Genomic DNA, 12,330 nt, shown 5'->3' with positions numbered 1-12,330 from the left:
TTGTGAGGCGTTGAACTATTATTTGTGTTGAACCTATTTTGTTTTATCTGCGGGCCAAATTAATTTCATTTGCTTACATTCCTTCAAGTTTTATGCTATGTGTTGACGATTTGGTACATGTGTTGAAGCAGGAAGAAGATCATGTCCCCATGACTGAGGAAGAAGAATATGATGGAGGTAGCACAAGTGAGGATGAGATCATATCCATGTGCCGCAACAATTTGGTGCAGTCCGAGAATTTAATCTTGAAGTTGGTTCCTATCTTGGGTATGTACTCTGATAACTACTTTGTGAAACTACCTAGGAGGGTCAGTGGATATTCTGGTTTGGATTGGATGCAGGAGACACTAGCCCGAGATACCCAATGCTATAACATGTTTAGGGTTGAGAGACCTTTGTTTAATAGGCTACATAATACTTTGGTGCAATCATATGGCTTGAAGTCCACTACAAAAATGACATCTGTAGAGGCTCTAGCTATGTTTTTATGGATTGTTGAATCACCACAGTCAGTTAGACAGGCTGAGAACCGTTTCAGAAGGTCTATGGAGACAGTAAGTAGGACATTTAATAGAGTTTTGGCATGCCTCCTCAGGTTAGCACATGACATAATTGTACCTAAGGATCCAACATTTTCAGAGGTGCACCCAAACTTAGAAAATCCAGTATTCTGGCCACACTTCAATGACTGCATAGGAGCTATAGATGGGACACATGTGAATGTTGTGGTGGATAAGAGTAAGAGGGTTCCATACTTGAACAGGCACAATGAAACCAGTCAGAATGTGCTTGCTGTTTGTGATTTCAACATGAGATTTACATTTGTGATGTCGGGATGGCCTGGTTCAGCACATGACATGAGAGTTTTCAAAGATGCCGTAACTACTCATCAAGACAAATTTCCACATCCACCACCAGGTTTGCGACTTGAACTGCCTTGCAATATTTTTTATCTAACTACACTAGTTCATCTAAGTCTCATTCTATGCCTTTCATAATATGTAGGGAAGTATTATGTGGTTGATGCGGGATACCCAAACCGGCCAGGCTACCTTTCACCATACAGATGTACAAGGTACCATGTGCAACAATGGCAAAATGGCCCGCCGCCACAAGATATGAAAGAAACCTTCAACCATGCACATGCCAAAGTTAGGAATGTCGTTGAGCGATCCTTTGGAGTGTTGAAGATGAAATTTAGGATTTTATTGAACATGCCGAAATTTCCAGAGGACAAGCAAAGTAGAATTATTGTTGCCTGTCTGGCTCTTTATAATTTCATTCGAGAGAGCAGAATTGCGGATAGGGAATTTGATGCTTGTGATGCAGATGAAAATTATAACCCAATGCCTAGTTCTTCTGCATCCGCATGGCCAGAAGACGAACCTCTTGTTGAAGATATCAACATGAATGCCTTCCGTGATGAGTTAGCTCATGCTTTGTTTTATGGAGTGTAATATTTTTTGAAGCTTCGATTGACGACTTGTATGTTTAAGTTATGTTTAAGTGGGACATCTCATTTGTATGGACAATTTTTTTATCAAGTTTTGCATGCTTGATTTGTAAACATGATTCGTTTATGTCAATTGTGAGCGGGAGGAGGCCACACAAGAGCCGGCCACATCAAATCCGGCGGAAAATAGGGTCTAAAGTAGCCAAATGATTGAGAAGGAGCATTTATTGTCAATCTAACCTTGCTATCCAAACACCACTTTGGTTAGAGTTAGTTCAAGATTAGTTTAGAGTTAGAATCTAACTCTAGCCTCTAACTTAGTTAGAGTATCCAAACAGGGCCAATGTAGGTCAAGGTCAGGTTTCCATAGGGGTAGCACAAGCCGTCAAGCCCCAACCAGAGTTACACACGTACGTACTTGCTTGCTACCCGGACTTGAAGAGCAGCAGCAGCGGCAGCAGATGACCAGTGGTGGCAGCAGCAGCAGCAGCCATGAATTCCGGATGCTAGCTAGCTAGCCACACGCTGACACTACACCACAGTACCATCTTCCATGGCGCAGCACGCTGGCGTGGAGCAAAGATCTTTGAGCAGCAGCAGCAGCAGGCAATGTTGATCCGACATGTGGGCCCACGTTAGTGATCCGTCGACCTGGTACAGATGTGGTTATTTTCTGCGGTAATGTTGGAAAATCTGATTTCAGAATGTCGGATTTTTAACCATGGCAAATCGAACGCTTTTCATGTCAGTTATGGTTGTCGCGACGATGACAATACATGCCAAGGATTTGCCGAGCTTACTAAAGTCCATTTTCGATTGCTTGACACCAATGACATAAAAGATGGCACATTCTGTGTCAAGACTATTTTTTCCCATTAATCTCTAGTGGGTTAGTTTGAGAAAGGGTAAATATAATAAGTAGTAGCTTGTAATTTCCTTGTGACATTGTGCATTTTAATTACTCTGTTGGACTCAGCACCCTAGCAGTACCACAAGGCATCAAGGCTGTGGGGGTGTGGTGTGGTGTGGGGACTAGCGGCTCTGAAAGTGTAGTTGCTCACCAACTTAACTAGGTTGATATTTCAAACCGAATAAAAAGTGACAACTTTATGGTAACATGAATCTTCCACCCACAACAGAAGAAAAGGAGGTGTTAACAGTGCATTAGTGGCTAATTGAACGGGTCTCACCAATTCGGTTTGGTTTGTAGCAACCAACCCTATATACATGTGTACAACACGCACCCACGTAGGGTCATTAGTGTAGCACTGGACCGTAGTGCCCCCTCACAAAATTTTATCATGATACAAACCCACAGTTCTCCCCCACTGCCAATTCCAAAATCCAAAGCCCATCCCCAACCCGGCCAGCCTCTTCAGACAGCCTCCTGGAGAGACTACAAAAGAAGAGATATTTTTTTCACCACACTATCCTGACAAGAGCGTGCGTGTGTGTGCGTGAGAGAGAGAGAGAGAGAGAGAGATTTTTTCACCACACTGTCCTAACGAGAGAGTGTGAGACAATGAGGAGGCCGTGTGTAGTAACCGTGCATGTACCGTGCGGTACAAACCTTGCAATATAATTTTTTTACCGGAGAGGTGGGGGCAGCAGGGCAGGCAGGGCGAAGGAGGAGGATGGAAGAGATGGCCCTCCCCTCACGGCCTCACCCATGTGGGAGGGGCAGTGAGATTATAAGAAGAGTGGGGGGAGAGCGGGAGGAAGGAGGAAGGAGTAGTAGAAGTTAGAACCGAACGACACATTCTTAAATGCAGGGAAGGAGGGGTACAAGAGCCAACGCCAGCGCCAGCACCACCATCACTTCCCCACTCCTCCACTAGCCACTGCCCCTCCCCCTCCCACCCCCCCACACACACGCTCTCTTCCTCCTCCCTCTGCCTCCATTCTCCCATAGAAAGCTTGCGCAGCAGTGGTGGCTCTGCAGAGATGACCAAGGATGAGGACTTCAAGCTGGTCAAGATCCAGGTACCTCCCTCTCCATCCATCCCTCTTGGCACTCTCTCTGTTTATTTCTTTCTTTAATCTGTAGTGTAGTGTGTGGATTTGTGAGGAGCTCTGCTCAAACTGTTCTTGGTGTGGTGGTGCTTGGGATTGGGAGGGAGCTCATGAACTGTTCTTGTTTCTTGGGGCTTTGCTTGCTTGCCTCCTGCAGACCCATGTCCTGAGGGTGAACATACACTGCGACGGCTGCAAGCACAAGGTCAAGAAGCTGCTCCAGAGGATCGAAGGTACACACACGCCCAGCTAGTGTCCATCGCCTTCCAATCCAATCCAATCCTGCGTGTTCTTTCTGTTGGCTCCTTCCTTGCTGCTGCACATGCGCCATTCTAGCGGTCTAAGCTGCTGGTGGTGCTACTTGTTTGCTGTTGTTGTTATAGCTCCCTCTTTGTTCTCTTTGACGCACGCTTTGCTGTAACTGTTAATAAAGGCCTCAAGCTTTGGGCTTTGCCTGCCCACTTGCATCTGGACCTGAAACCACCCCCACGAGTCTTGCCAAATGCGCTTACACGACAAGAAATCCCTGCTTTTCATGTCGTCAGGGCCATCCTAATTAAATGTTCAGACCGAATCGATGTAGTAAGTAAAGTAGTTATGGATGCTGTGAGTAAATCCTGAGCTAATTGATAGTTAATGAATATGTCCAAAACTCACCCATTATGTAGTAGCTGAGGTGATTGTTGTGTCGAATCTCACAAACGGCTGGTAGGAAATGACACACACAGGATGGATGGATGGATGGATGAACCCCACCCAGACTCACTGCACAAACCTGCAAATCTTGTGATGCTTCATTAGTAATGAGCAGTAGTACTTTGTAATTTACCATGGCTCACGAGCAACCTGTGAACACTCCCTCTCTGCTTTCTGTTCATTGCAGGCGTCTACTCGGTGGCCATCGATGTGGACAACCACAAGGTCACGGTGACTGGCAGCGTCGACTCTGAGACGCTCATCCGGAAGCTCACCAGAGGGGGCAAGCACGCAGAGCTGTGGTCACACCAGAAGGGCGGCAGCGGCAACAACAACCAGGGCCACAAGGGCAATGGCAACAACAACAACAACCAGCAGAAGCAGCAGCAGCAGCAGCAGCAGAAGCAGGCTGCCAATGTGAGCAAGGATGGCGGCGGCAAGGGCAGCGGCGGGCAGAAGGAGCAGGGCAAGCTTGGTGGCGGAGTTGGGAGCCTCATGCAGGGGCTCAAGGCCTTCAAGAGCCAGCACAGCAAGCACCAGCTCCCTGACCTGAGCTCGGATGACGAAGATGATATGTATGATGATGAGGACGACGAAGACGATGATGAGTTTGACGATGAGTATGAGGACGACCTCCGCTTCCTCGGGGACAAGATGAGCCAGCTCGGCATCCTCAGGCAGCGCGCCGAGGCTGCGGCGGCGATCAACGCCAAGAACAAGAACGGCGGCAATGCCGCCAATGTCGGCGGCAAGAAAGGCGCCCCAGCAGGGAACAACCACCATCAGAACAACCAGAACCAGAAGATGAACATGGGCGCGGCGGCAGGGAATGCCAAGATGGGGAATGGCGCTCAGAAGAACACTGGCGGCATCGGTGGCCTGATGGGCCTGAACCATGGCCTGGGAGCTGGCGGTGCTGCTCCTGGCATACAGGGCTACACAGGCGGCGGCTTCAGCCACCCTTCCTCCTACGGTGCCGCCGGCTACGGAGGGCTCCAGCAGCAGCAGCAGAACGGCAACCTGATGGCGAGCATGCAGGGGTACCACAACAACCCGGCGGCGGCCGCGGCGATGATGAACAACCTGAGGGGCAACATGATGATGCACCAGCCGCAGCCGCAGCCGCAGATGATGTACCACCGGTCTCCGCAGATCAGCCCTTACACGGCCTACTACAACCCATACAGCTACTACTACCAGCAGCCCGGCGGCGGCGGCGGCTCCTCCGCTTACCACCCCGGCGGCGGCACCGGCGACGTCGAGACCATGTTCAGCGACGAGAACACCAAGGGCTGTGCCATCATGTAGTAGGATTGTAGTTAGCGGTGTCAAGAGTCACAATGTAGAGCTTGGGCGATGAGGAGTGGTAGCGGTGAATGGTGATGCAGTCGTACTATGTTTTTTCCACTAGTATTTTGCTGCCTTTATGTTTTTCTCCTGTATCAAGAATGAATGAATCATGGGTGTTGACTTGGGATGATGTGCTGTTTGAAACTGAATGAAGGCAGTGGTGGCACTTCAGAGGATGATGATCAAGCTGTGTAGTGTAATTAATTACCTTTGACTGCCTTGTGCTTTGGCCATGCCCTCTGAGGCCATGACCAAACTGTTTATTTAGTGTAATTACCTTTGCTGTGCTGGGTAGTTGTCAGTACTGGGGTGCTGTATCGCTGGCAGAAATTGTCCCACACCGTCCAAAGGAGGATCATCATCATGCCACATGAGTGAGGCCGGTGAGCATGCCATGTGAACAGAAAATAAACATTAGCATGTACTAGTAAATTAAGTACAGGCTACAGAGGACTGGACTGGGCAATTTTAAGCCATGACACCGTATCTTATAGTACCATAAACAATTTCTCAGGGCAGTGTTCTGGGTGGCGAAATACTGTCGAGAGAATAGGAGAGGAGTTATACATTGCAAATGGATTCCAAGAACCAAGAGGAAACCTGCACACCTGTGACATTGGAGATCATTCAGTTAAGGAACGATTACCGAGGGAGGAGGAGTCCATTGGGGCTTCAAAAAAAGCTGTGGCCTGCTAAAACCAAAGGCGGCCAATTATGATAGAATTTCATGATGAAAGTTTATGCTGGAAAAGGTGGTTGAAAATGAATGCGGACATGATTGTAATATGTAGCCCCCTTCATGAGCACATTGGTCCCTAACCAAAATGAATTCTGATCTCCTCAAAGATTTTGCCAGACTATATAGTACAGAGTTCATAATGGCCATCTCCCACCAATATGCGAAATACAGATCAGTGTTCAGAAAAAGCAAATATGAGGTGGTATACAGTGTTATCTGTTTTTCAAGCAGTTAGCTAACTGTATCTTTTTGAAGTAGTGCACAGTATGCAGTTGAGTGCCCTTTATAAGAATGTATTAGGGTTCTCGGGGAAGGAAATTGCTCTGTGGAGAGATTTGTTTAATCCTCGATCTCTGGGTTTAACTGGAAGTGATGGTGATTATAATATTGCAAGCACTTAACACGGGCGTGCAGCGAACACCCCTAACAGCAGAGATGGTCAACTCAACGCGAGATCCAGAGGGGAAGAATAGACCAATTGGCAAGTGCAGAGCTACCTGCAGGTAAGAAATTCTATGAATCACAGTTGGTGCAAGCATAAAACCTAGCATAGTAGTAACTGTAAGGCAAAAGAATTACAGGAGGAGAAATTCCATGAACTGCAGTTGCTGATGAAGCAGCAGGGGTTAAAGACATTTCCATGATAACATGTACACAAATAATTTATCTGAAGAGGAGTATGTACATTAACAATGCCACTGATCCCCACGAACAAGTTAATAAATTCCCAGGCCCAGATTCCCATCTCACCAATTTTTTTGTTTTTTGTTTTGTTTTGCAAATCCCCATCTCACCAAACTGATGGTCCTAAAATCGGAATGGCAGAGGACAAAGCCATATGCAGGCACCAAACAAAGCCAAAATCCAGGTCACTCACAGCCCCATTTTCCTTTCCATTACAGAGCTAGCGAAGGCCACGAGCCACTTCCCATATTGGTGCCCAACACACTAGCTTTGCGGGAAAGAAGTTTTTTGCCCGAACAGAAAAAAGATCCGTGAAAGATAGGCGCCACCACCCACCACGCTGCTGCTGAGGCTGATATAAAGCTTTCTCGTCATTTCAGTCAACATATTCCCTCACGCTCACGCACACATACACATGTGAGAGTGAGACCCAGGTACAGCAGGTAGGCCTCGAGGGCACGTACAATGGTGGCATATGGATACATATGCTCCATGACAAAAAGTAATTTGAGGCATCTACATTTATTTTTTCTCCTCGATGCAAGCTACCACTAGTGGGCCTCATTAAGAAATAGAAAATAAAGACTTTAGTACACATGCATCTCTATTTTTCATTCCAACCTTTTCAGCTTTTGTCACCGGACCATACTTTTTCTCTTCAAGCACCCGTCTCCTGGAGAGGATCCCGCTTCCCTATCCGAACCTACTTTACGTCATATCCGATCCTACATGACATGCGAGGCATCACCTTGAGGCTATGCATTGTACATGACCTCATCAACCAGGCAGCAGCGAGAAGAGGGACCAGAAGAGAAAAGGGCGGTGGGCAAAAGCTGGAGCTCGGCTGAGCGAGGGCATGGAGAAAGCCCAGCACAGCACAGTGAATGAACTCGAACGCAAAAGACCATCTTTAGCCTTTAGCAGGCAGCTTTGGTGGTGTCATTAGAGTACCAGTAGGTTATTCTTATGATGACAGCGGCATGAAAAGGAGTGGCCAATGCTGAGGCTTTGGGGCAGCCGGGACTGCAGAGGGGCATGTCTTTTTTGACCCGAGGTTGCCCAGCACAGTGAACTGGTGCTTGCAGCTACCAAGAAAACTTGGCCCCTGCAGCATGGACAAAGGAAGCAAAGAGCCATTGGGGTAAGCGATGGCGTTTCTTTCCTGCTATGCAGCACTCACCTCTTGAATAGGCATGCTGGAGCTTTGCTTCAGAGCTTTTGGTAATTGGGTGGTAGCTGTGCATTTATATATTTTCCCCAAAAAAGCTAAGTTGAGGGATTTTACTGTGCACCAACATTGTAGTGAGGTGGTTGCATTTCTGGAATTTTGCACAGTTTGTTTTGGTGAAGAGGTTAGAATCCAATTAATATGACATAAATGAACTAGCTAAACGGACTCAAATTTGAGGAAGCTCACTGAAACTACCTCTAAAAACCAAGAACCCAAATAGAAGGCTTATAACGATAAAAATCTTTTCATAAGAATCCATAAGAAAATCCTAAGTCATGATTGCAGAAGTACTTAACTTATTCAATTGATGAAGGACAACCATCATACCGAAAGCAATCCTAGTACTAAAACAATTAAACAAACCTCCTTGGTTAGAAGTAATGTGTCTTTTCTCACCTAAACCCCATAGATGAATCTTCAGTGCATATTTTGCCTTTTCATTCTCTCGTAAAAGTGAAAAATAAAACTAGGCTTCGATCAAACTAGTCTGAAAGCTTTAGAAAAAGGAGCAATAGGCGTGGAGCCAGCTGAGCATAATACCCATCCAGGAAGCTTCAGAACAATATGCTTTTCAAGCCCTACTAATAGCATTTGAACAGTAACAACAGGCTGAAGAATTTAAAAACTGATTCTTCGGTCGTGCTTCCAGATAAGAAGCTTAGCACGCCGACGCTTATAGTACTGTTTGGGTACAACCAATTAAATATGGAAAGGGCTATAATTGAGGCCAGATGGGTGGATAAAATAAGGTTAACTAGGAGGATGCACGAGCACTTACCTGCATGATTCCACACGAAGCTTCCTTTCCTTTGCTCAATTCCTCTTCCTGAAAGGCGGAACTAAACAAATCCAGGTAAACTCTCAGCATGTTACTCTTTGACAACCCCAATAATCTTCCAGATCAAAATATTCCATTTTTTAATTAATAGATCAATCAATCTTTGACTGTTCTTGTCGATTTCACTACTTAACTATGCTGAGAAGGTAACTTCTTGTCTTCTCATACCATATTTATGTACTAGAGTAGATAGTAGATAGTACAGAGTAAGGGGGTGGCATACTGAAAGCTCCAAAGTTCAGTCGCCGACAGAATACTATGCACATCTATAGCCAGTGGACAGCGAGTTTATGAGCATGGTTAGTGTGACAATCTGATCCAGCTAGCAAATAAAAGCAAGCCAGGTTGAGCAGCTTTGGACTGTTCTGGAACAGATTCAAGTTTTTTAACATGCAAACTGAATCTCTCCAGTGTCCAGCCTATCAAACATAGTGTAGTGGAATGACAACAGTCTGCACAAGGTTAGCATTAGCACGCTAGAATGTGCGCCAGCAGTACTCCAACCAAAGAGGTAACATTCGATCATACTTTAATCACCTAAAACAGATTATTTGGAGTTTGAACATAGCGCAGATAAAATAATCAAGAGCATAGGTGTACCATGTAAGAAAACAGCAAGTGTAAATCTACATTTCCTCATCCCAAGCATGTCCACCACTCAATAAATACAAAAAAAGGAAGAAAAGACAGCCAAAGAAACATAATGCATCATGCATAACTCCAATCTAAACAGCGGAATGGGCCTATATGTCGTATATAGGAACCATTGTGTAAAGGAAACTATAGCTAGTCATGCAATAAGAAGGGAGACAAGTGTTTCAAGCTTCTGATGCTGTAGGAACACAAGTCTGAGTTGGAAAGTCTGACCTCAGTAATACTTAGCAGCAACACCAGGTTGTCAACAGTAATTAGCATCTAATATTACCAATCCACTCGCACATCAAGCAAGTATTTCAAAGGAATTTGATTAGTTTCCTTAGATAAAAGAGAAGCATGCTAGAGCAACAATTTGAGTACATCATTTCCACCTAGCTGCAAGTCATTTACAGTGTAAACGGATAGAATCACGTCCCAGCTTGCTGAATTAAAATAGATTACTGAATTCGGACCCCATTTGCTTGGCAAACAGAACATACATTGAAATGATATGGACAGAGGTACTTTTCTTAAGTACTTCTGTCATGTTACAGAAGATATTCATTGTAGATCACAACACTACAGATAACTTGACCACCATTTGAAGAGAGCATTCTGGAAGAGAAATACATTACTGTCGACTTTCTCCAGCTCAACGTTTGTCATTTTTCCTCTTCCTTGATTGTGCTTTCTGCCATTTCTTCTTAGGCACTAACTTACTCTTAGGCTTTAACTTTAACTCTGGAGAAAAATTGAAATTTGGGTCTCTCATGCGTGCTTGTATATCCTTGAAGAACTGGATATTGAGCTTCTTTGGTCCGCCCTCCCGCAGCTCTGCATACTCTGGTCCTGAAACAATGTTCTCAAATGCTCCAATCAGGATATCTATATCAGTGACAACATCAAATACGTTAATGTAGCGTCCGTCAGGCCCTTTTTTCAACTTCTTGAGAGCATTTTCTACAGCAAGTTTTCTTGCTTGCTTTCCTGGCGAGAGTTCTGGTGGTTCCTTCTCGGCTTTCAACAGCTCAGAGATTGTGCGGTATTTAGGTGTCTCATCAAATTCAAACACCTTATCTATATATGAATCACTGCGTTCATTGGGATGTGGCTCGGTAGGGATATCATTGTCATCGTCTTCTTCACTGCCACTCCAGAGATTCATATCGTCTTCATCGCTCTCAGGGCATATACTTCTTAACTCGTCACTGTCATCACCATCAATGAGGTTAGCATTTTCCTTGGCTTGCTTCTTCACTTTCTTGATTTCCCTCTCCATTTTTGTATCATTCTCCTTCTCCTCATCCTCGTCTTCACTGGCAGTCCATAGGCAGTCCTCCTCGTCAACATTCTCCTGCCAAGCTTTCCTGAACTCTTCATCACCTGGCCTTCTTTTACCAAACAGATCGTAGTGTGAGCGATCATCAGCAAAGAACCGTGATCCTGGACAAAATATAAGGCCTTTCAGTATAATTTCGTTTGCAGGCACACAATTGTACTCGGCATGGATTTTGTACAAAAGTAATTCATCGACATGAAGAATGTCACCAAGTGGACCTATTAGATCATCCACCACTAGTTATGGTAGCACCATACCAGGCATATCTTCCATACAATAAGTGAAAAAGATATAAAATCACTGGAAACATTAGGAATAACACCATAAGCATTGACTAAAAGGATGGCAGCCTCGTACTCTCATGACTTTATATGATGAAGATGCATATTACTTCCCATACAAAAACACTGCAAGTCAGAATATAGTTTATACGATATAATATGCAAAGTGCATCAGGTAATTCACGGACACAGAAATTAAAAAATATCTGAAACCGGGTATTGTATGAGAGCATTATTGCTGAAAGATCATCTGTGTGATGTACATTTCAGCACTAGGTTCTCAGGTTATGCACTATGTAATTCACATCTGCAACATGGGAATCATATCTGTCTCATCTGTCTGTCTCGGGAAATAAGCACAGTATTGTTTTATCTTCAGATCTATACAGAGACACTGACTAAAAGGATGGCAACATAGTACTCCCATGCTTTTATATGATGAAGATGCATGTTACTCCCTCCGTTCGGAAATAACTAACGTGGTTTTAGTTAGTTCAAACTGAACTAAAACCACGCTAGTTATTTCCAAACGGAGGGAGTACTTCCCATATACAAACACTGCAAGTCAGAATACAGCTTAGAAGCTATAATATGCACTAAGTGCATCAGGCAATTCACGGATACAGAAATTACAAAATGTCTGAAACCGGTTATCATATTAGGACACTTGACTGCCTGAGAAATCATCTGTGTGAGATGTCCATTTCAGCATCTCAGGTTATGTGTTATCCAATTCTCATCTGCAAATTGGTAATCATATTGATCTCATCTGTCTTTCTAGGAAAACAAGCATAGTATTGATTTATCTTCAGGCCCTGTACAGAGACACTGACATCATCTCTTCTCAACCTCGAGCCATACAGCAGAACCAAGCATGCGCAAATTTAGCACAAGCGCGGGGCGTGCAGTCCCTACATCCTAGAGCTCCGGTCAGTAGGTTTAACTAGATAGCGTATCAACACATATGTGTCTGTGACGATGCGGCGCAGAAAATTCAGAAACCATTTGCGGTTGCAGTGCGACAACAAGCCGACGGGGTTCACCTGACCGGAGGGGGGGAGGGGAGGGGG

General features: G+C 45.0%; 2 protein-coding genes across 2 annotated transcripts; one reads left to right on the top strand and one right to left on the bottom strand.

Annotated features, from left to right (window-relative positions):
- Positions 1 to 3,220: 3,220 nt before the first annotated feature.
- On the top strand, positions 3,221 to 5,691 carry LOC119266823 (heavy metal-associated isoprenylated plant protein 37-like). The gene is made up of 3 exons (XM_037548105.1): positions 3,221 to 3,436; positions 3,624 to 3,699; positions 4,350 to 5,691. Exons 1-3 carry the CDS (start codon positions 3,398 to 3,400, stop codon positions 5,468 to 5,470), a joined length of 1,236 nt encoding a protein of 411 aa, XP_037404002.1. The 5' UTR covers positions 3,221 to 3,397; the 3' UTR covers positions 5,471 to 5,691.
- Positions 5,692 to 9,955: 4,264 nt separating this feature from the next.
- Positions 9,956 to 11,243, bottom strand: LOC119271801. Its single transcript, XM_037553483.1, has 2 exons — positions 11,237 to 11,243; positions 9,956 to 11,083 (listed from the first exon to the last, which is right to left on the bottom strand). The coding sequence occupies exons 1-2, from the start codon at positions 11,241 to 11,243 to the stop codon at positions 10,293 to 10,295; spliced, it is 798 nt and encodes a 265-aa protein (XP_037409380.1). The 3' UTR covers positions 9,956 to 10,292.
- Between the last annotated feature and the right edge of the window lie 1,087 nt (positions 11,244 to 12,330).

Source organism: Triticum dicoccoides, chromosome 3A (genome assembly GCF_002162155.2).
Source record: "Triticum dicoccoides isolate Atlit2015 ecotype Zavitan chromosome 3A, WEW_v2.0, whole genome shotgun sequence".
NCBI lineage: Eukaryota > Viridiplantae > Streptophyta > Magnoliopsida > Poales > Poaceae > Triticum > Triticum dicoccoides.
This window is presented reverse-complemented; position numbering and strand designations above follow the sequence as displayed.

What these genes read in the sequence shown, in the direction of transcription:
- LOC119266823 (XM_037548105.1), top strand. Translation starts at nt 3,398, where the DNA reads ATGACCAAGGATGAGGACTTCAAGCTGGTCAAGATCCAG. An exon ending in TCAAGCTGGTCAAGATCCAG is followed by an intron (nt 3,437 to 3,623) that starts GTACCTCCCTCT and finishes TGCCTCCTGCAG; the next exon opens with ACCCATGTCCTGAGGGTGAA. An exon ending in GCTGCTCCAGAGGATCGAAG is followed by an intron (nt 3,700 to 4,349) that starts GTACACACACGC and finishes TGTTCATTGCAG; the next exon opens with GCGTCTACTCGGTGGCCATC.